We start from the raw sequence: 25,595 nt of genomic DNA on the forward strand, positions 1-25,595 counted from the left end.
CTCTTTATATTTAAGTATACTCAACTTGTTTTTTGCTGTCTCTGATATGCATTAATATAAGTAGGCATGGGAAGTCATCAAAGAAGAAAGGTAGTTATAGAATCAATTTATACACAAACCAGGTATTTCACAAACAGCAGTAGGGGAAAAAAATCAATAAATAAAACTTTCTTACATTGTATTCCCATCTGTATTAGTATTCTCTTTTCTTTTGTATATAACATTATTAAAAAAATTCTATTTATTACTGGGATTATATATACATATAATCCAATAATAAATAGAATCAGAGGTACCGTAGCTCAGTCAGTATAGACAAGGCCCTTTGGTCAGAAAGACCTGGGTTAGATTCCTGTCCATGATGAGGGGGAGGGCCTTTATCTGGTCTCTTTCGACTACAGGTGAGTTAACTGGTCTCAAACGGAGGTGGAGGTTTTTCTTTTTCCTCTTGGTAACTCGGGTTTCATCCCTCAAAACAGGCAAATCAGTGGCAAGGAAGGCAATGGGAAACCACCTTGCATCATATCTCCCTAGTAATCAGTTGCAACCCTTTCAAAGAGAGGAAGCCACAGGATTAGGATTAGAATACACATCAGTCCTATAATATTCATGTTTTGGTTGTTTCTTTAATCAAATATATCATTTGAAGTGACACACATTTTCTTAAAATAAGAAATGAATTCAGTGTGAGAATGCTTTTATTTTATTGTATAAAATACAGTATTATACAGTAATACACTTTTTATTTACAAGTTATGCAACTTTATCAGAAGTTATTTACATTTGCAGTCAAACAGCAACTTTTCTTCTTTTAATAACTTCTTTATTTTTTGTAGTATGTATGCATTGTTGAATTCTACCAAATAATGATAGAATCGAGCATCTGAAAGGCAAATTTACTTATTATATATCAAGAATTAAGAATAATTTATAAATATATCAGCAGGTATAATAATATCTATTAATATATTCAGAAAACAATTTCATTCAGACAAGTAAGGGCTAAGAATAGGACACTGATTTAACAACTTTTGCATTACTGGTAGTCAATATTCATTCTCCAGTCAATTTGTATTTTTTATTTTAATTATAATATTTTCTTTCATAATGTAATTCTATTTCATTAATATTTGAAAGCTGTGAGACTTTTCAATGAAGAGTTCTCCAAGACTTTGGGGTTTAACATGTCTCGGTTTATATTAGAGCATTACTGACAGACAGACATCAGTGATTTCTGTTATTAACTGTTATCTTAACATAAGTGTAAATATACTGTACTTTGAATTACAGTGTTAACAGAATTTACATACTAGTTAATAATAAAGTAATTACCTCAGAATGTTATTGGTTTTTTGATGAAAAAGGCCCACTCACATTTGACAGTTCCATTAAACAAAAATATACCTTTCAATTTACCTGGGGCTCAAATGCATGGGCATTTGATTGCAACTTCTCCCTCCTGAAATGCTGATATTCAGATTTTACTTTGGCAAGTATAAGATAATCTTATTGATTTCAGTGTTATCAAGAAATCTGTCTCATGAAAGGCATCTCCCCTCCTCAATAATGTTGGATGATCCTTTGGAACAAATGACAAGACTAAAACGATAAAGACATCCATGTGTTACATCTGTCAACTTTGTGTTTTATGGTAGTGTTAGATCTTAAATGATGGCTCTATCAAGAATAGAACTGCTCCATTCAAGATTTAACATGAGAACAATATCAAGCAAAAGCACACTTGTACTCTTGGCAAAACAGACATATGTGAAGATGCAGATATTAACTTTGCTTAAAAAGGAAGTAAAATATATAAAAGAGGTTGAATCTTAAATTAAAATGAAATCGAAGGAGGAAATAAATATTAAATTGTACTATGTTTAAGGTTATTGTCTAAAATAGATGGAATATTAATTTGTCAAAAACATCAATGTTAAAATATGCCATGTATAAAGTCATGCATCATCGTGCGAACAAAAGTTCAAAGGTTGCAGTTTGACCACCAAAGATGACATAAAAGCGATGAGTAGGCATTCGTGGAAGGCACAAGAAATTCACGTTCCCTGAAAAAAGCAATGCGCGTACAGCAAGGAGGTGACATCACTCGGTGACAGCAAATGGGAGAGCGTCGTGGACAAGTTTGGAGTGCAGAAAGAGGGCACTATAATGGAGTTTAAAATGGATTCACATCGTTGAGAGAGGCCTTCTTTTTGCTTTCTTTTACGTTTTTTCTCCTGGTTCCTGTAGTGTTCTCCTGTCATGTGTGCCCTCCCCGTGGGTTTCCTGCTCGAAGTTCCCGAGTGGATCAGCATGCCCGATGTCCGACAAGACGTGTGAAGATGTCAAAGCGGCAGCATGTTTCCCGTGCTGGGCAATGCGAATCGAAGAAAATATAACACGAGATGATGGCAGTGTTCGAGTTTTAGACCATCGGTGTGGATCTAACTGATGAGAAAGCAGCAAAGGATTTCTTTGAAGGTAAATCGTGTTAGAAGCATCGACGCGAAAAGTTCGTAAGCCCAGAAGAAACAAGTGGCAAATTCGGGATGAGCATGTGACGGCAATCCATCGTACAGAGGGACAATCTATAACAAAGAACAGACGGAAGGATCGAGAAATCATCTAACAAGGTGGTAATGTACAAATCTTCTCTTTTATGTGTTATCTATTAGTGATATAGGTGTAAAATGGACAGAGTTTAGAAAGGAAGAGAGAGAGTGATTTTTGAGACAGTTTCCTGTGTTATGTTAAAATCAAATTGGACTGGTATTCTACGTTCATAACTTGTCTAGACCAAGTTAAATGTGTATGGGTCATTAGTAGCAATAATCTAGTTTAATACTGACATCCATGTTTATGATATAGATGAACATAAGATTCTCATGAGTGTGCTCGAATAGCCTGTCTTTTTGATTATTATTACCCTGCTCTACTTGTATTTTAGTATTAACCTTGATTTGCTTGATTATATGTGTTATTTAAATTGTAATGTTCTTAGATAAATAATAAATATGTTTTCCCATGTATACCTGAGTTTGTCTGAGTAAGAGATTGAATTTTACCACTCACAAAAATATCGAACCTATGTTTAGAGGAAAAAGGGGAATTTAAGATTGTCAAGGCCATGACTGTATACTGAGAGCTCAATCTACATAACTACTTAATCTATATAGGATATTACAAGAATTCTGGAAAAGTTTCTTCGAATAAGAATTTCTATCCTAGAGTTCTGATTGGCATAACATAAAAAAATAAATTTCGTCAGAGCTCGAAGAGAGAAAAGGCCCCAGAAAGTCAGTTTAGAAACCAGATCTCAGGCACAAGGAGAACAATAGAGGTAAAATATATAAGAAAACAACGACGTAACAGTACGAAGAAAAAAAAGTGCTTTTTTTCTCTGATTGGTCTTAAATAGTGTCCAGATCTCTAGGAAAGATGACATTCAAAGATGAGGTTTCAACTTTTACTAGAATCATATCAACTGATTCAATGCATGCATTACTTCCTCAGCTGGCCTGTCACAGATTCAAATGCACAGTTTGTCAGCTGATAAACTGTGCATTTGAATCTCTGACATAGTGAAATGCTTTAGGTTTTCCCATACAAAGGTAGTAATGGCATCTGCTTTGATTTTTCTTTCTGCTTTTTAATGAATAAATAATTATTTGAATAATTTTTTCCCTTCAAGGCAAACTGTCTGAGAACCTTTGATGCTCACATAACCATAGTAGTTAGTGGAGGGAGAGATGCATATACCAATGTGGAAAGTGGTCATTGAACTGCTAGGTTCACTCCAGTCACTTAAGTTATTTTATTATCCAACTAAATATTGCTAGCCACAGTGGTGGCTAGGAGCATCATCTGAGCAATGATAAACTATTTTCATTCTTAGCCATATGTTATTTTTGTACTCATAATGGAATATTAGTAATTCATTCCTATCTTCTTTCTCATGAAAAATTAAAAGCATCTCCCCTCTCCAGTAAGGCTGGATCATTTCAAGACAGCAAAGATCATAAGATATCCATACAAATAAATAACGGAAAAACTCACGTAGAAATATTATTTAATAGTATAATTTTCGCCTGTGTGTCACAGGCATCTTCAGTACAATTAGGCACAAAAATTAAACACTAACTGACAATTCCAAAAAGCGCCACCTAAGTAGCTGGTGTAAGATAACTAAAAAGGTCAATAACTTTCCTAAAAAAAAAAAATAAATAAAAAATAAATAAAAAAAATTTAATACAATAAAAAGTTAGGAAAGATTAGCTGATTTGTAAAGTACTATCTCCCATAAAGGGGATAGAAGTAAGCCGTCGGATCTGTTTAAGTTAGGAGAATGAAGTAGAGTTTCACATGCTTCTTTATAAAGGCGTTCCATGAGAAACTGACTTTTGTGAAGAACTCTTGTCTTTCTCCAATGAACTCTGTGTCTAGTGAAGATGGCATGTTCTGCAAGTCCAGACTTTTCAGGTTTAAAGTATTCAATATAAGATTGGTGTTCTTCTAGCCGAATGGAGGCAGATCTTCCCGTTTGTCCGAAATAACATAATCCACAAGAGCACGGAATCTGGTAGACACCTGGATGATTAAGATGTGGAAGCTTGTCCTTTGGAGAAGCGAGAAAGGTGGAGATTTTTCTAAACAGTCGAAAGGCAACAAAAATATTCAGTGGTTTTAAAATTTTTGCTATACGTTCACTGATGCCTTGTATATAAGGGATGGTAATGCGCGTTATTTCCTCTGTGTTTGAAGAGGGAGACATATTAAATCTACTCAAAGTTCTTTTAATGAAGCAATTCTTATAGCCATTAGATAGAAAGGAAGAAGTTATATATCGTATTTCTTTCTGTAAAAGATCGTCTGTAGAACAAAAGGAGTGGGCCCGATGAACCAGTGTTTTAATAGTTCCTGCCTTTCTTCGCCAACCAGATGGTAACCTACATTTCTCAGTTTATAGAAAGAAGACTCATACAGGCCACTATATCCATGCGGAATCTCATCACCATCCCAGTCAAAAGGCAGGAACTATTAAAACACTGGTTCATCGGGCCCACTCCTTTTGTTCTACAGACGATCTTTTACAGAAAGAAATACGATATATAACTTCTTCCTTTCTATCTAATGGCTATAAGAATTGCTTCATTAAAAGAACTTTGAGTAGATTTAATATGTCTCCCTCTTCAAACACAGAGGAAATAACGCGCATTACCATCCCTTATATACAAGGCATCAGTGAACGTATAGCAAAAATTTTAAAACCACTGAATATTTTTGTTGCCTTTCGACCGTTTAGAAAAATCTCCACCTTTCTCGCTTCTCCAAAGGACAAGCTTCCACATTTTAATCATCCAGGTGTCTACCAGATTCCGTGTTCTTGTGGATTATGTTATTTCGGACAAACGGGAAGATCTGCCTCCATTCGGCTAGAAGAACACCAATCTTATATTGAATACTTTAAACCTGAAAAGTCTGGACTTGCAGAACATGCCATCTTCACTAGACACAGAGTTCATTGGAGAAAGACAAGAGTTCTTCACAAAAGTCAGTTTCTCATGGAACGCCTTTATAAAGAAGCATGTGAAACTCTACTTCATTCTCCTAACTTAAACAGATCCGACGGCTTACGTCTATCCCCTTTATGGGAGATAGTACTTTACAAATCAGCTAATCTTTCCTAACTTTTTATTGTATTAAATTTTTTTTATTTATTTTTTATTTATTTTTTTTTTTTTTTTTTAGGAAAGTTATTGACCTTTTTAGTTATCTTACACCAGCTACTTAGGTGGCGCTTTTTGGAATTGTCAGTTAGTGTTTAATTTTTGTGCCTAATTGTACTGAAGATGCCTGTGACACACCGGCGAAAATTAAACTATTAAATAATATTTCTACGTGAGTTTTTCCGTTATTTATTTGTATAGTTATGTCTACTCACGGTTTACCTCTTTTAAAACTTATAAGATATCCATGTACCAAATCAGTTAACTGCACCTTGTGTTTTTCAGTATTAGAGAAAATCCAAACACAGAACAGCCAAAAAAGTGCTCATAATGAAATACTGATTAAAGACAGGAAGCATAAGGAACATAGTTGTTGAAATACAAGTAATCAGGGACATCAAACTGATAATTCTACAAATTTGTCTCAAGATGATCTTCAACAGATCTGCAAGTTTCATTCCTTAACCAAACTTGGTATACAAAATTCCGCTGGTAATTAAAAAAATAATAACAGTACAGAATCAATTACATCAAATTTGGCTTTTGTTTATTGGAGAGAGATTATCCACAACTACAATGTGCTATACGTGCTTACAAGTGGCAACTTGCAGCCTTCTCTCTTTTCATCATTTACGATCAAAATGAAAATTGATATAAATGATCTTAAGTGCAAGTTGCAAGAATTCAAAACATTAATATTGATTCCTATTTATTAGTAAGTAATCAAAGTAGTCTAAAACACATGAAGTACTACACATAATTATGAAATTGTAAAAAAACTAGGGAAACCCAAATTACTGCAGAAAATTATTTTCTCATTTGTAAAAGTTATCTGGTGTATGTTTGTTAACAATGTGACAAACAAATTGGATATGATATCATTTTCTAATAAACAGATGAAATGCATGCATAAAGAGTAACAATGTTGCATTCAATATTACAGAAAATGGATGTTATATTGCAGTTAGATGATACCTAAATGATGATGAAGGGGAGAAAAATTTGCTTTTTATTTTATCAGTCTAGCTTAACATAAATAAAGAAAATACATAAAAAAAATAAACAAATAAAAAGAAAGTCTTCTAACTATGGAATTTGTACCAATGGAACAAAAAGACTAATACAGCAATAGGCAGGATTTGTTATTTGCATATACTAATCTAAGGAAATGGATTATGAATATGACAACCACAGATAGCTATCACATAGGCAAGTCATTTACCTGGTTATGGTTATTTCCATTACGATATGAATTACAGGAAACTTGGACATTAACCATATAATTTAGTAAAACTGACCATAGAATTCACATCATTTCAAACAATAGTATATCAATAAGGGTTCAGGGATGCAAGATGGCAGTAGTTGCTTGTAACCTCACCCCAAGAAATCTCCAAATTGTTATTAGAAATGAACCCAACCACTGGCAATGATTAGGATGGAGAAGGGCTACTAAGGAATATAAAGCATTAGAGCATTTACTTTTTTATTATTATAATAGTTTTCCCCTTTGGTTTGTAATAATTTCCTTATTTGTTCTGTTTTCTTCATCTCAACTGCACTCTAAATTATGACTAATTTTTTATTTTGACATTTGTTACTGTTCAGAGTTATTGTCAAATACTATTAGCTACTCCTCCTGTTACCTGATTACTACTGCCTGAATAAATGATCTTAGTTATTTAAAAAAGGAGCTCACCTGACAGTAACAACAATCATAACTTGTTGAATTGGATTTAAATGGTATTGATGCGAACACAGATTGATAAGAAAATAACTATTTATTAACTTAAAAGCTAATATTTCGCTGGTATTATATCCAGCATCTTCAGAGCACACAAACAGTTTATTACAAATGCGAGACAACCACAATTTGGTGTAACAGTGGGGCTAGTATAAGTAATTGCAGCGTGTAGCACAAGACTAAAGTCCTAATACGGCGCCATCTAAGTTTAAAAAAAAAAAAAAAACAGCAGTCCAAAGTTTTGAAAAAAATATAGTAGTCCAAATAGTAGTCCTTGAAAGTTTTGAAAAAAATAAAATTAAAATAAATAAATATTAATTTGGTCTTAGGATGACTGTCTCCCAAATCTTTGGTAGATTTATACAGCCATACTTGTTAAGGTTTGGAGTATGTTTTAAGGCTTCTGTTGATTCCAGGAACACTTCTCTGACTTATAGAAGCTTCTGTGTAGTACTTTGTTTTTTTCCAATTGATCCTGTGTGCTGGGGTATCCAAAGCATGGTTTTCCAGACCCGACTTGCCATAGCGAAAGTGCTGGATATAATGTGAGACAACCACAATTCGGTGTAACAGTGGGGCTAGTATAAGTAATTAAATCGTGCAGTACAAGACTAAAGTCCTAATACGGTGCCATCTAAGTTAAAAAAAAAAAAAAAAAAAAAAAAAAAAAAAAAAAAAAAAAAAAAAAAACAGCAGTCCAAAGTTTTGAAAAATAGTAGTCCAAAGTTTTGAAAAAAATAAAATTAAAATAAATAAATATTAATTTGGTCTTAGGATGACTGTCTCCCAAATCTCTGGTAGATTTATACAGCATACTTGTTAAGGTTTGCAGTATATGTTTCAAGGCTTCTGTGCAGTACTTTTGTTTTTTTCCAATTGATCCTGTGTGCAGGGGTATCCAAAACATGGTTTGTCAGACCCGACTTGCCATAGCGAAGTGCTGGATATATTTTTTGTGTTCACTGAGGTGGATGTCCACAGTTCTTCCTGTCTGTCCGTAGTAGGCTCAATGACAAGAACAGGGCACTTCATAGACTCCTGGATGTGATAAAGGAGTGAATCTGTCCTTAGGTGAACGGATGAGAGTTGTTTAAATACGGTGCGCAGTTGGTGTTTGTTAAGCACCCTAGATATCTTTTCAGATGTGCCTTTAATGTACGGGATGGTGATAGTTTTGTAGTAGTCTTCAGTAGTAGATGGGGGGGGGGGGGGATTTCTAGGTAGCATTTAGTATTTTATCTATCTTATGGGGATTATAGCCATTGGTTAGGAAGGTGTGGTGCAGGTGAGAAAGTTCAGCAGTGTCATTGGAACAGATTGCTCTAGCTCTATGGGTTAGTGTTTTTAAGATACCATTTTGTTGAGAAGGGTGATGGTGTGATTGTTTGTGTAAATATCTCCCTGTATGTGTGGGTTTTCTATAAACCAAAAATGATAAGGAACCTTCTGGAAGACGTGTGATCAGTGTGTCCAGGAAAGGCAGGCAGTCATTGGCTTCTAGTTCCATTGTAAAGTGGATTTTAGGGTGCTGGCTATTTAGATGCACTAAAATGTATTCAATGTGTCTGGGCCATGTGGCCAGATAGCAAACACATCATCAACATAGTGTAGCCAGAGACTAGGTTTGAGAGTGGCTGTGTTGATAGCTAGCTTTTCCAGATGTTCTATGTAGAAGTTGGCTAAGGGGGGGATCCCATAGCTGTCCCATCTAATTGTTTGTATATTTTCCCTTTCCATGTAAAATAACCTGCCTGTACTGTTAATTTAAATAGCTGAAACATATCAGGGGGAAATTGTGAATTTAGTAAGTTAAGTGTTTCAGTCAATGGTACATTAGTGAATAATCAGGTGATATCAAAACTCACCATTAAGTCTGAACTATTTAAGGTGCAGTTTTCTAAAATACTTTTTAGGTGGGTAGAAATTTTAACAAAAGAGGGAGAATTGTTCGTGCAAGTGGCTAGTAGTTTGGCTAAATGTTTAGCTAGTTTATATGTAGGACTGTTTATACTATCTACAATAGCACGTAAAGGTATACCTTGTTTGTGGATTTTTGGAGCTCCATATATTCTGGGTGTTTTAACGTGAAAGGGTTCGAGTTTGTTGACTGTTTCTTTTGGCCAGGAAGTGACTTTGTTCAATAACTTGCAGACCTTATTCTTTTCTGAGTTGGTGGGATCTCGATCTATAATTTGATAGTTGTTCTTTAAACAATTATAACTGATACAAGCATTTCTGCAATTCCTCTCTTATTTCCCCTCTTTTCCATTTTTGCTCCTTATTCTATTACTGCAGTATTAACAGCTAAATTTCTGTACCACCTTACACAAAAGTTTGCCATCATTAGTATGCCAAAGAATAGAGCATTCTGCATCTTACAAGATGACAATAAATGAAAGGAAGAAATGGACATATTATATTGTCATTTTGTTAAAATGGTTATCCTAAAAATGCAGTCCCAAAACTATTGTTTAATAAAAATAATCATGCAGAAATACAGATGTTCTGTACCGCTTTCAATATACCAGTAAACTATCTACTTATATCTCTTATCTAAATAGCAGGCTATCTAGAAAATATGTAGCTTTTTTGAGGGTCTCTGAAAGATAATCTATTAAAAAAAACAAAAAAAAACTAGTAAATATATAAGATGTACTGTTATTCAGAAATGCCTTATACTAGTCAGACCGGGAAAGAAATTTCAAGATGATCATCATAGCAATACTCTTCTAATGAAAAATCAGATTAATGCACATTTTTCCCACTAACCATAACATAGAGTGGTATATAGTCACGATGCCAGGTGAAAGAAAATTTCATATCTCGATGTTTAAAATAATCTACTGAGGTGATTCACTTACCTAGTACCCTTAACAAGAACTGTGTACATGATGTACTCTGATCCAATCCTGTAAACTTTTGGACCTGAATTATGTGCTATCAATCATTTTTTTTTTTAAGGTTCAAATACTGTCTTCTTAGCAACCAAGCCTTTCATTTAAGGTGCCATTTTACCTTTAACCATTATAAATCGCAAATCTGTCCAATCTTCAAACAATGGCTTCATGTTTGGGACAGTGCTCCTAAGAACTCCCTAAAAATTCTTGACTCAGTATCGAAGAGAACAATTATATATTGATCTGTCTCTGACCAATTCACTACACCTTGTTTGGTGTAGTGAATTGGTTCAGTTTTTGCTATTTGTATTTCCCACAAACATTTCCCTTTAAATCTAAAATTTCCTGCTAAAACACATGCTTTGACTATATTAATATTCATTCACAATTCAAATTCAAATCACAGAAGAAAATTTTTTCCCTCTTTATTCAATTTTTCTGCAGTTGTCATTTTGGATTATTCTCACTTCTTATGTACTATATTTCCTAAAAAATACAATTTGCATTAATTCAAATTTAATTAAATTAACTAATTTGAATAGACAGAAATTAACCTTTCTGTCTAAATTATTAGCCAAAAAAAAAAAAAAAAAAGAAAAAGAAAAAAGTACAGTATACAATGTTGTTCAAGGTCAGTTTTTACTTATTGGTATAAAACAGTTGAACACGCAATTATGAGAAAAATTAGGGGAGCAAACAGATGGCATCAGTGGCTGGATCATATTTATAACGTAGATAAACTTGATTGTTAGCATTCAAGAATATATGGTCACTTAGAACAGGAGAGGAAAAATTAGCAAAATGTGCTTAATGTTAGGAAAAACACTCCAGATGATGACCAAGATCTGGGCAGATTGATGTAGCTAGTTAGTGCTTTAGAAGACTAAAATGTAAGACCTGATAAATAACAAATTAATTTGGAGGAAGATTGTTGATAGGAAGCTAATAATAATGCAAATTTAATCATGTAGCTGTTGAAAGTTTTTTTGCTTGGTTATACTATAAATTAAAATGCAAAGAAATTATATTCTTGGTTTAATCCTTTATGCAAGCATAAGCAAACAATGCTTCGTAAAAGATGTTTCACATGCAAACATTGTTTGCTTGTGAAACATCTTTTATGAAGCATTGTTTGCTTATGCTTGGATAAAGGATTAAATCAAGAATATAATCTCTTGGCTTCTTTAATTTAATCAGGTAGCACTAAATAGCATCCTTTACACCATATTAGACTGCATTTCAGAGATTTGATGAATAATGATTAATTTAAAAGTTAAGAAATGGTTGTTAGAAGATAGTCACTAGAACTTTTTTGAAAGAATTAGCAATAAGGATATCAAAAACTATTGCTTTTTTTGCATTTTGTAAAATGCTGAGTGAAAGTCATTTTATGATCAATTTTCACTATAGTGAATTAATTCAAAGGAATAATTTGTTAAAGGAAAAGATTTGGTATGAATTTCCTTTAGAATTGCATTACTTCTAGGATTCTTTGGTAAGGTTTTTGTTATCTTTGATTTCTAGCCCCAGATTTTGCATTTTGTTATGTTAATAACATAATGTTTTTTTTATTATGAACTAATACCTGAACCTACTCTCTACTATGGGGGGGGATTAGAGAAGTTAATTTTTTGTCACTATTTTGTGAGGCTTTTAGCATCACAAAATAGTTCCATAAAATTAACCTCTCTACGCTTAAATAATCTATTGAGGAATGCTTACTTTTCACATGGTGTTGCTATCATCAATTTCAGCTCCACTCAATATTTGGCATATTTTCTATAGTGAATGGGTATCAGATTCTAAGTATTAAACAGTAGAAAAATGAGTAGAGGAAGATGTCAGTACAACCTGTTAATGGTTGCAATGCCATGAGCAGGTTGCACATAAAATTCAAAAATACAAGAAAATTTGGATAACTCAGTGTCTGTTTTAGATGAATTGAGAATAAATATGGGATTAAGAATTTGTTAGTTATGCTCTTGATCAGAGTGAGACAATGCTTGATTAATCCCATAAAGGATTGTAGGGTGCTTAAGGGTCTCTTCAGTGGGAGCCAGGCCCAAGTGAGTATCTTGGGCCTGGCTCCCACTGAAGAGACCTCAATAAAGGTCGAAACTAGTCTGGGTTGTGGCCCTTCCCTTAATGCATAACATTAGACATATCCGCAAGGAGATGTGTTTTGCATTATGGGAGATACTGAAATAGGAGTGTTGGTAGCTTGCTCCACCTTTGCAACGAGTTTCCCTGGTGTTGTACCACCTTACCCCAGTACTGAAGATACTTTCAGGTGCAAACATTGTTTGCTCACACTTGGATTAAGGATTAAACTAAATTTATTATACTCTAACCAAGTGAAAAATAAACTTTCAACAGTGTGTAATTCCATTTCTCTCTCATGCCAATGTAAAACAAAACAATATAAAAATGTCTCCCAATCCTTTGAAACAAGTTTGTAACCCCAACTGAGAAATGGGCAACCACAGATATCAAATTATTTTTCATTGAAAAACCAAATTACTTCGGCTTAATAGACTGCTTGATTTAATGCATAAAGAAATGAGCTCATTGCTACCAGACTTCCACTGGCTTCTCCATAAAACCGTTTGTTAACTGTCTCCTGAAAACAATTTTGTGGAAAATAACATTTAGACATTACACAAAGAAAACATATCCTGGTTACATAATAATTTGCTTGTTTTTAAGTATTAAAAAACATTAAAACATTAAAAACTCAATTTTTTAAAAATAACTTACTGCATAAATAGGAAACAGGAATGATTTCCAGGACAGTTAAGTTGTCTGCGCTATTACACAGCAATTCCTTCACTTTTGACAAATGAGAAATTACTGATCTTGAAAGTTCAATTTGTTGATAATTTGAGAACAGACATAATGGTCCAGTAATAAATGATGAGTTGTCTGCTGGAGGTAAAATTACCACCTATATATATATATATAAAATATTACAGTAATAAAATGTGGATTCAATAGAGCAATAAAAAAGCTATTTATAACAATTACTTAAAATATGAAATACAATAAAAAGACACTTTTGGATCTTGAGAACTGGCATATTACCCCAACCCCCAACTATTTTCCAATTTTTGTTCCTCACTGATGAAATATTAAGCTGCAGATATTTTAATCAATCTCAACACCGTCATCCCATTGCAACTGAAACTGTAATAGGGGAGAAAAAAAAAAAAAAAACCACCCATCATGGCACAGAATCCTCTAGAATCTGATTAGTAAGTAATTTATGGCCATTCAGCTGAAAGTGATCTTAAAATAAGTCTCCCAAATTTCGGGTAAATTAACGTAAATCATACTTATTGAGATTAGGAGTTTTCAAAATCAAAACATGCTGTATTGATTTTGAATGACACATTAGCATTTAGATTTTTTTTAAAAAAATTTAAAATCTTGATAAAATTGATGATTCAGATAAAATCTACTTGAGTGCATTAAGCCTCAGGCAGATTGCAAAAAGTGGTGAAATAATGGCTGCGCTCATTAAAGAAATGAGAGCAGTCTGATACTAAATACACAAACATATCATCACCCCTTAATATGAAGGAACATATAAGATGGGTATGATCTACATCAGTGCTTCCCAAACTTCTGGATGTGAGGGCCCCCTTCAGAAAAATTAAAATATTTCACAGCCCCCTTGAAAAAAATTGTAATATAGACATATATTATTATAATATTTATTGTATTTATATTCAATACAAAACATACACAGTGAATATTACAAAAATCAAATGCAAATATTACATTTTTAGCACCTTACATACACATTATCTCATATTTTAATATAGATAGATATATTGTTATCTATACATTTGCAGTACAAGCATATGAACGTAAAATGATTAGTAATAAAGAAAGAATTAAAAATATAAAAGAAGTTTAATAACAATTTAATGTGATGGATGTGTTTCAATACTGCTACACAAAAAGTCAATATCAGATGAAATATTTGAAACTGCAATTCTTAGATTTCTGCTTTGAAATGTATGAACACGCATATATTTACTAATATTCATTAAGCACTGAAATACGCAGGAAGCAAAACTTGTGAACCAATGTGTGATTTTTTCCATTAAAATATAAAAAAATAACAAAAAAGAAATAAAAATTAAATATGTTTCTTCATCATCATCATCATCAAATTCCTGCCATGTACCCTCAAGGGGTTTACAGGATATGACAGTACTACATGAAAAAATTACATCATTACTAACTTCCTATCTACAATTTTCCTCCAAATCAGTCTGTTACTTGTCAAGACTCCAACATTATCAGATCTTATATTTCTATTGTCTAAGGCACTTTGAACCGTATCAATCCACCTATATCTTGGTCTTCCTCTGGGTCGTTTTCCTGCCAACCTGGCAGAGAACACTTGTTTTGCTAATCTTTCCTCTCCCATTCTATTTAAGTGACCATACCATCTGAGATTAGCTCTGCTAACGCATTCCTGGATGCTGACAATGTCAAGTTCTTTCCTAACATCCTCATTTTTAATATGATATTGCCATTGATGCCATCTGTTCACCCCTCTAATCTTTCTCAGGACTCTCATATCTGCGGTCTCTAGTCTTTGGTCAAGTGTTTTACCTCTGACCCAGCTCTCAGATCCATAAGTTAAAATTGGTTTGAACACAGTCTTGTATACAGCTAATTTAGTGTTCCGACTAATTTCTTTCTTATTCCATATGAATTTATTCAATTGACTTCCCACGATACCAGCTTTGCTGATTCTGTTGTCAATTTCTATATTTAGTTTACCATCTTCAGTAAAAATTGTGCCTAAGTAGCTGAAATGTTTTACTTGTTCCACAGGTTCTCCATTCACAACACAGTTGACATTTTCAATGATTCTGCCTATTTTCATTGTCTTTGTCTTTTTATTGCTGACCTTCATACCATATCTATTACAACAGCTATTCAATTTAGTCAGAGAATCTTGCAGACTTGTAGCGGATTTATTTAGAAGTATAACATCATCTGCATAAAGCAAAGAGCTGACATTAACATCTCCAATTTTGATATCAGGTTTAATAGCACATTCCTTCATAATGTGATCCATATAGATAATGAATAACAGAGGGGATAATGTACATCCTTGTCTCACACCAGATTTAACATTAAACCATCTTCCTGTACTTCCTTCAATTCTAACTGCTGACTCACAACTCAAATAAAGACTAAGTATTGCTTGATATAATGCCCCATTGACACCATATAACTGCAGCGTATTGAATAGCTTCTCTCTTGGCACCTTGTCATATGCCTTTTCAAAATCGACAAAACTTAAATACAGATCTTTGTTATATTCCCATGCTTTCTCGACTATTTGTCGTAAAGTGAAGATCTGATCCTGACAGCCTCTATTTGGCCTGAATCCCGCTTGCTCTTCACCAAGCTTTTCTTCCACAATTCTTCTCAACCGTTTCTCAAGTATACTTGCATAGATCTTGCCAGGAACACTCAGTAGGGAAATACCTCTGTAATTCTCACATGCAGTTTTATTTCCCTTTTTATATATGGGTACTATGAGAGCTCTACTCCAATCATCGGGAATTCGTCCCTCTGTCCAGGCTTTCTGAACTATGCAGTGCAGCCACTGTAAGACTCTTATACCACCATACTTTAGCATTTCTGGTCGAATATCATCTACTCCTGCTGCCTTTCCACATTTCACGCCTTTGATGGCTTTTTCTACTTCAAGTATGGATATGTATTCCTGACCGCATGCCTGGTCGGTGTTTTTTATCACTGTGCTGTCATCACTGCTTGTTTCATTTAGCAGTTTTTCAAAGTAATTACTCCATACTTCAAGGATATCTTTTTCTCCTGTTTTCATTTCACCTTTATCATCTCTAATTCCTTTTACAGCACTCTTTCCTCCATTCCTAAGCTTCTTCAACAACCTCCAGAATATTTTGCCACCTTCTTGATATTTATTTTCTATATTCTTGCTAAAGTCCTCCCATGACTTTTGTTTAGCTAGTTTTACACACTGTTTAGCTTTCTTACATTTGTCTCTGTATTCTGTAAGAGTAAAAGCTGACTTATTTGCCAGGAACTTTTGATATGCTTTCTTCTTTTCCTTCACTGCCTCTTTAACTTCCTGTGTCCACCAGGGAGTTCTGATTTTTTTATCTTTGCACACAACCTCACCACATGCCTCTCTGGCAGAATCAATCAATGTTTCCTTCAGAGTTTGCCACTGAATCTCCAAGGTTTGATTCCTGTTCTCAAACTCTTTCATTTTCTTTTCAATAATATTTCTGTATTTTAGTCTACAGTTCACATCTGAGAGCTGCTCAACTTTTATTCGCTTTAAAACTTTCTTACATGTTATTCTTTTCAATATGAAATTCAATTTTATCCTGCTCAAGACTAAATAGTGATCACTTCCAATTTCAAATCCTCTGTACACTCTGGTGTCCTGCACCAGGGAGAAAACATCCCTATCAACAATAACATAGTCAATGAGACTTTTCTTATTCCTAGCCTCTTCTCTCCATGTGAATTTGTGCACATTTTTATGTTGGAACATGGTGTTAGTAATAACCAGTCCATGTCCTGAGCAGAAATCCAACAGATATTTGCCATTATTATTAGCTTTGCTCTTTTCTCCAAATTTTCCCAAAATATTTTTGTATGTCTCACAATCATTTCCTACTCTACTATTTAGATCCCCAACAAGGACCAACTTTTCCTTTTTCATTGTGTCAGTTGCTTTTTCTAAAGCCTCAAAAAATTCCTCCACTTCTACCTTAGTAGAACCTTCTGTGGGACCATAGGCACAAATAAGTCTCATTGTCCAGTTCCCCATTCTCATATTTGCCCACATCACTCTACTTGAGACTGACTGCCATTCAAGAAGATTAGCCTCGTATTTTGTGTTGAATACTATGGCTACTCCTTCTTTTCCTTGATTGTTATTGCCTGAATATAACATTTTGTATTTATTGCTCAGAAAGATCTCACCAGTTTTGGTCTTTTTTGTTTCAATCACCCCTATTATGTCGATCTGGTACTTATCTAATTCCTCAGCTAGCTCCATTTCTTTGCCATTCAGGCTTCTTACATTGATAGTACCGATCTTTAACTCTGGTGATGTTGAGTTGGGGTTTGTTTTCAGATTTGTTCCAGTAGCTGACTTTTCGCTGTTCGCCCTGGTTCCCTGGCGAAAACAACGGGGGCCTTGTTTAACCGGGCGACGCGCCAGCCGGCATGAAATTTTGTCATGTTGTACCATCATTTTTTATTTTGGTTTAACCAATAAGAATACAATTTGGTCGGCTAAATCCCAAATTGCCAGCCCATCCTCGATCGTTCAGTATCAAAGTAGATACCCAACAGGGTGCACCACGAGAAGGTGAGGATTGGACATTAGGTCAGAAGCCCTGGTCGGTTCTCCGCATTCCTTTAAAGGCTATGTGGAGGTCTCCTCTCAGTTATACAGCTTTGACCCTTAAGCACCCCAATATGTTTCTTTTAAAATAAAAATAGTCTGCTTAGTCTTAAAACATTTTAAATTTGTTTTCATTATTTCATCCCCCCCCCTCAACAAAACCTACGGCCCCCAAGGGGGCCACGGCCAACAGTTTGGGAAGCGCTGATCTACACCATGATGAGCAAGAACAATTTCCTAATATCTTTGTACTTACAAAATTGTTACAGTTTGATTTCAGGCTTGATCTGGTATGGTTTGTTATTAATCTCTCAATTCCATTATGTTTGCCAGTGGGATAATAGTTTTTTTTAATGATATCTACCTGTAATAGTATAACAAGTGAAGATGTATGAGATGAGCTAATCTAGCTATAATATTTGTAGACTTGTTTCCCTTGATCCAAACATGCAAATATTAAGCAAAAGCTCTGATCTTATGTAAAAAATTGGATATAAGAACATTAGATGTGGATGATATTCTGTCTGAGAAGACAGCTGCAGATCTCAATTAGAGCATTCATTCTGTTATAAAAAAGCTGCTAGTAGACAGCAGGAAGGATTATGTGTTTTCTATTTCTGCACAAACAGAAGCTACATGATGGAATATACAGCTGGCTGCAAACTTCCCAAGATTTGGGAAACATTGATTCTTAGACTTCCACCCAATGGCCAAGACTAGCTACCAGTACCCACCTCTGTGGGTACTGGTAGCTAGTCTTAGTACTTCAGGCTTCTGGTCTCACACCTTCCACTTATTGTTTGTGTGTGTTATTACAACTTTCAATCCCAGACGACATCTCTGTGAGTGAGATGAAATGCTGGAGCCAATAAATGTTTAATTATTTCATTGCGTTCTTTTCATTCCATTAAATGAGATGAACGGCATTAGCAATAAATATTTAGGTAAACACTGCAAAAGGTATAACTTGGTGTTTAAGAGGGAGAGATTATTGTTGAGCATATGCTTGACAACCATTCCCCTGATGTCAATTTGGTCAATTTGGGCACTACTTCACAGCATGTTGTGGTCATTTAGTTCTGCCATAAAGATAATGGAAATAATGGAGGATATTAACTGCAACATGAGATTTTCAAGATTGTCCAGAAATATACTTGGAAGGCTAGATTGCCATTGAATGTAGTGAGTGTAAGCAGTGTGAATGAATTCAAGAATAAGTATGATAGCTGGTGCTTGTAGCATGTGGCCTCCCTCAATGAGTCCCTGGAGGTCTATCTTAATAATAATATACCTGCACCATGGGGTGCTTAAGGGTCAAAGCTGTATAACTGAGAGCAGACCTCCACATAGCCTTTAAAGGAATGCGCAGAACCAGCCAGGCTTCTGACCTAAACTCTAATCCTCATCTTCTTGTGGTGCACCCAGTTAGCTACAAAATGTTATATTCAGGCAATGACAATCAAGGAAAAGAAGGAGAGAAGAAGGAGTATTGAATTTAATATTCAATATTAAATACGATGATAATCTTCTTGAATGGCAGGCAATTTAAAGTAGAGTGATGTGGGCAAATATCAGAATAGGGAACTGGACAATAAGATTTATTTGTGCCTATGCTCCCACAGATCCTTCTGTGGGAGTGGAGGAATTCTTTAAGGTTTTAGAGAAAGCAGAGTAGGAAATGATTGTCAGACATACAAAAATATTTTGGCAAAATTTGTTAAAAAGAGCAAAGCTAATAATAATGGCAAATATCTGTTGGATTTCAGCTCAGGACATGGACTGGTTATTACTAACACCATGTTCCAACATAAAAATGTGCACAAATTCACATGGAGAGAAGAGGCAAGGAATAAGAAAAGTCCCATTGACTGTTATTGTTGATAGTGATGTTTTCTCTCTGGAGCAGGAGACTAGAGTGTACAGAGGATTTGAAATTGGAAGTGATCACCATTTAGTCTTAAGCAGGATAAAACTGAATTTCACATTGAAAAGAAGAACATGTAAGAAAGTTTTAAAATGAATAAAAGTTGAGCAGCTCTTAGATGTGAACTGTAGACTAAAATACACAAACATTATTCAATAAAAATATGAAAAAGTTTGAGAACAGGAACCAAAGCTTGGAGATTCAGTAGAAAGCTCTAAAGAAACCATTGATTGATTCAGCCAAGAGGCATGTGGTGAAGTTGTCTGGATAGAAAAATCAGAACTCCATGGCATACACGTGCTTAGAATGATGTGTAGTCCAATGTTAGGAGTTGCAAACCCAAAGATAATATTGCGTGAATGAGGTGACGTTAGCGAGAGAGGGGATTGTTGGTGGAATGTACAACAACAACAATGGTTGGAAGAAAAAGAAGAAAGCATATCAAAAGTTCCTGGCAAATAAGTCAGCTTGTGCTCTTAGAGAATACCAGAGACGAATGTAAGAAAGCTAAAATTTGTGTAAAACTAGCTAAATAAAAGTCATTGAAAGACTTCGGAAAGAACATAGAAAATAAATAATAAGAAAATGGCAAGATATTCTGGACGTTGTTGAAGAAGCTCAGAAATGGAAGAAAGAATGCTGTAAAAGGAAATAGAGATGATAAAGGTGATATGAAAACTGGAGAAAAAATATCCTTGAAGTATGGAGTAATTACTTGAAAAAATTGCTAAATGAAAATAGCACTGATGACAGCACATTGATAAAAAACACTCAACAGGCATACAGTCAGGAATACATATCCATACTTGAAGTAGAAAAAGCCATCAAAAGTCTGAAATATGGAAAGGCAGCAGGAGTAGATGATATTCGACAGAAATGCTGAAGTATGGTGGTATAAGAGTCTTACAGTGGCTGCACTGCATAGTTCAGAAGGGCTGGACAGAGGGACAAATTCCTGATGATTAGAGTAGAGCTCTCATAGTACCATATATAAAAAGGAAAATAAAATTGAATGTGAGGATTACAGAGGTATTTCCCTACTGAGTGTTCTGGGCAAGATTTATGCCAGTATACTTGAGAAACTGGTTGAAAAGAATTGTGGAAGAAAAGCTTGGTGAAGAACAAACTGGATTCAGGCCAAATAGAGGCTGTCAGATTCAGATCTTCACTTTACGACAAATAGTGGAGAAAGCATGGGAATATAACAAAGATCTGTATTTAAGTTTTGTCGATCTGGAAAAGGAATACGACAAGGTGCCAAGAGAGAAGCTATTCAATACACTACAGTTATATGGTGTCAATGGGGCATTATATCAAGCAATACTTAGTCTTTATTTGAGTTGCAAGTCAGCAGTCAGAATTGAAGGAAGTACAGGAAGATAGTTTAATGTTAAATCTGGTGTGAGACAAGGAAAGGATGTACATCATCCCTTACATTAGCATCAACTGGAGATGTTAATGTCAACTCTTTGTTTTATGTGGATGACGTTATCCTGCTAAATAAATCAGCTAGAAGTTTGCAAGATTCCCTGATTAAATTGAATAACTGTTGTAATAGATATGGTACGAAGGTTAGCAATAAAAAGTCAAAGACAATGAAAATATTTAGAATTGTCAAAAATGTCAAATGTGTTTTGAATGAGGAACCTGTGGAACAAGTAAAACATTCCAGCTACTTAGGCTGAAATGCTTAGTGAAGATGGTAAATTAAATATGGAAATAGACAACAGAATTAACAAAGCTGGTATGGTAGGAAGTCAAATGAATAAATTCATATGGAATAAGAGAGAAAGTAGTCGGAACACTAAATTAGTTGTATACAAGACTGTGTTCAAACCAGTTTTAACTTATGGATCTGAGAGCTGGGTCAGACGTAAAACACTTGACCAAAGACTAGAGACTGCAGATATGAGAGTCCTGAGAAAGATTAGGGGCATGAACAGATGGCATCAATGGCAATATCATATTAAAAATGAGGATATTAGGAAAGAACTTGACATTGTCAGCATCCAGGAATGCATTAGCAGAGCTAATTTCAGGTGGTATGGTCACTTGAACAGAATGGGCATGGAAAGATTAGCAAAACAAGTGTTCTCTGTCAGGTTTCCAGGAAAACTACCAAGAGAAAGACCAAGATATAAGTGGATTGATACGGTAAAAAGTGCCTTAGACGATAGAAATATAAGATCTGGTAATGTTGGAGTCTTGACAAGTAACAGACTGATTTGGAGGAAAATTGTAGGTAGGAAGTTAGTAATGATGTAAATTTTTCATGTAGTACTATCATATCCTGTACACCCCTTGAGGGAACATGTCAGGAATTTGATGATGGTGATGGATTCACCTGGCTCTGGTTTCAAGTGCCTTTATCATATCACAAGCAAGTGATATGACAGACACACTCATGAATGTGAAATAATTTTCTATTAATTATGGAATTAACCGAGATATAATTATACACAGAGTGGATAGTAGGAGGGCTCAATTGCGATACACTGTTGGGAAGCCCTGATGTCTGCCTGTCTACTATCTTCGTTCAGTCTGGGTATGTTTCACTCTGTGATGGGAATGCCAGTATAGAATTCCCATCACCCCTATCTCTAATGTTTTGTCCATTCAGTGTAGCATAGATAGCAGGTGGCACAAAAAGGGTGGAGTTTGTGATGTGGCCTTCACAGATGAGACCTCTGACTCCATTGAGGTGTCATAGTTCTCCTTCCAAGCTTACTGCTGCAAAAGTCATCTCTCATTCTAGTAACAGACTATATTGTACTAGAGTTTGAATACTTTCTTTCAGTTACTCTCAATCTCATGTTCTTGGGCATTACAATAGCATCTCTTGGACTTCTACTCCTTTTCATGGTTCACCATAGTTTTCATTTTCTGTTTATCTCTGTTTTCATTCAAACATCCTTCAATCCCCAATTACATTAAAAATTCCTGTCTAAAATCCAAGCCTTGGTTTTCCAGCATGCCAAAGCAAAATAATAATAATAATAATAATAATAATAAAATAAATAAATCCATATATGATAAGCAGCTCAAGACAAAAATAACAATTTAATTCTCATCTCACACAAAGTTTGCAACAATTACAAAAATAATTATCAATAAATCTAAATATGACTCTATAAGAGAAACATGCAAAAAACTTGTCTGTTGTACAAATGGCAATTGTGACTTCTGTTTGCAGAGGCTAATAGATGTACGTTTGACTTTCTATGCTCTTATCTAGATGAGAGCATAGAAATGCTATAATCATATCCATTGTTTTTTTTTGACTTCTAGAAGACTAATGAAAATCACCTCCAACTATGTCTCCTCTGGACTTCCATCAGAAAGACAGAAGAGTAATTAATTTAGCTAGAAATTGGTCAATTTTAACAGATTTATTTTAGAGAATAACAACCTACATACACAAAGAACTAAGCTTAGCACCTTCTACTTTAATACCATGTTTACAACCACATTCCTTAATAACGTGGATCACAATGCTTAACAGTAAGAATAGCATACAACCCAACCTGATTTGACAAGAGGCCATCTTTACATGATGATTAGAATTCCATAACAAGTAAATTATGGTCTGAGTCAGTATGAGCTCCTGGATATGCTTTTATCCTTGTGGATGGTAGGGTAGCTATGCTACCATACTAGGGAAGTGACTATGAGCAAGGTGGTTTCCCGTTGCCTTCCTTGCCATACTATATCCTATGGCTGTATCCTGTGTGTTCATAGGTCTGGTTTGCCTGTTTGTGGGATGAAAAACCCCAGGATAAACTGGGGAAAAAAACCCTACTGTCCATGCCCAAGACCGGCTAACTTGGCTATGGCTGAGGAAGATCCTTCAGCTCCTCACATCTCCGATGGGAATAGAACATAGGACATTCCTTCCCCAGGCATATGGTTGTGAAGTGCATAGCTATTAGGCTAACCATGCAGACCATCTTTACATACGTCATTCTAACTGCCAATGTGCAACTTATGCATGAGTCATGCTTCACTGTATAAGAATCTATTTATACCACACAAGTTTAGCACCGTGAAAGAGTTCCCTCTTGGTACCTTATCACATGCACTTTTGATACCAACAAAGCATAAATAACCATATTATGATTTCTTGACCTGTTGTTAAGATAAAAATCTGGTCTTGATAACCTCTAACCTAAATCTAGCTGGTTCTTCTGCTTGTTTCCCTTTCGATTATTTTTAGAAGTTTCTCACACATACGTGCATAACTCTCTCTCTCTTTAAATAATACAATGATAATGCCAGTTATCAGTAACAGGGCCAAATGATAACCCCAGTTATCATTTGACCTTATGACCAAGTCTAGTGGATTATACAGAAAAGTCACTGCTAAGTTTTTATCCCACTGTAAAATATTTCAAGGTCAGATATCACTCATCTACTTCAAGCTGCTTTTCTGCATTTGTTGGTGGTTGCTGCTTTCCTCCTGGATATTTTCTACCAGCATTCTCTCATTTACCACATTTAATTTTTTGAAGTAACTAATCCAGATGATAAAAATGACATCCAGAATATTTCTTAACTCTTTCCAAAAGTTTCCCATGACTTTTATTTAGCTATTCACACACATAACTTAGCATGTCTCATTTTTCTCTATATATCATAAAGATATGTACATACCAGCTTAGGAACTTTTTATATTTCTTTTCACTATTTCCACTTCTTGTGTTTATTTACTATAAAGTTCATATTTTCCCTCTGTCTCTTCACATATTTTCCATATACTATTCTGGCATTTAGCAATGCTTTCTTAAAATTTTTCTATTCAGTTTCTACAGTTCACATTTGAGAGTTGTTTTGTTTTTTCAAAACTTTAGTACACGACTTTTTTACAACAGGATACTCATTCTTATACTGCTGAACTCCTAGCAGCAGTCACAAATCCCCTATGCACTCTTGTTATTTTTGGACAAGTTGGACAACATCACTAACAACAATAACATAACTGGTTCTTCTGCTAAAATTTTTCTTGTTTTGTGTATTGTTCTCTCCATGTGAATTTATGCACATGGAGAGAATGTTTATGCTGGAGCATGATGTTAGTAATAACTATTCCACTCGAGTAGAAATCTAGCAGCTATTTGCAACTGGAACATCTTCATATATCCTAAACTAATTTTCTGCTTTAGGCCTCCAACCTGCTTCTTCTTAGCATATCAGTTGTCCTCTCCAATGACTCAAAAAATTCCACCACTTCTTCCCTACTAGGTTCTTATACTTATTACTAAGAAGGATCTCATCTGTTTCGCTCCTCTCAGAATAATATCAATTATGGGAAATAGTATGTTGTGCAATCTATGCAAGCTCCATTTCTTTTCCATTAATACTTCTTACGGTGATAGTTCCACATTCACTTCTACTGTAATGCTGTTCCAATTTTTTATTTTATTTATTTATTTTTTTTTTACCCCACTATTTTCCGTGGGTCTCTGCAAAAGCATAAGAGACCTTGTATAACCAGTTGATGTATCAGATGGCATATCTGATTATGTTGCACCATCATAATATATGTGTAAAATGCAGTCTGGTAGGCTAAGTCCCATGCCAGCTCATCATTATTCATTCAACATCCATATGAATATCTAGTAACAGGGTATTCTACAAGATGGTAAGGACTAAAAATTAAGTTAGAAGCTCCACTCAGTGTCAGCAATTTACATTCCTTACAAGATACGTCAAGGTCTCCTCCACCTTGATGTCTTGCTTTGGCCACTAAAAAACTCAGTTGTGAGTGAATAATTATTATTATTACGGGCGACTCCAGGGAGTCCTTAGACTCATCGAGGGAGGCCCTAAACATCATGTCCACACAACTATTCGACATTCTCAGAGTATCTATCAT

General features: G+C 34.8%; 1 protein-coding gene across 1 annotated transcript in view; it reads right to left on the reverse strand.

The window, feature by feature from the left end:
- Nucleotides 1-680: 680 nt before the first annotated feature.
- The window catches only part of aft (cap methyltransferase 2), a 163,225-nt gene continuing 138,310 nt past the window's right edge, over nt 681-25,595 (reverse strand). Inside the window, exons 12-13 of the mRNA XM_090404767.1 lie at nt 13,122-13,308; nt 681-883 (exon numbers count right to left, since the gene is read on the reverse strand). Of these exons, the coding sequence (XP_090260893.1) occupies nt 774-883; nt 13,122-13,308 (297 nt within the window). The 3' untranslated portion in view covers nt 681-773. The remainder of the gene's footprint in view (nt 884-13,121; nt 13,309-25,595) is intronic.

The sequence above is a fragment of the Typopeltis vanoorti genome, chromosome 15 (assembly GCF_054136105.1).
Source record: "Typopeltis vanoorti isolate ZY-2024b chromosome 15, IOZ_Tvanoo_1.0, whole genome shotgun sequence".
In the NCBI taxonomy this organism is placed as follows: Eukaryota; Metazoa; Arthropoda; class Arachnida; order Uropygi; family Thelyphonidae; genus Typopeltis; species Typopeltis vanoorti.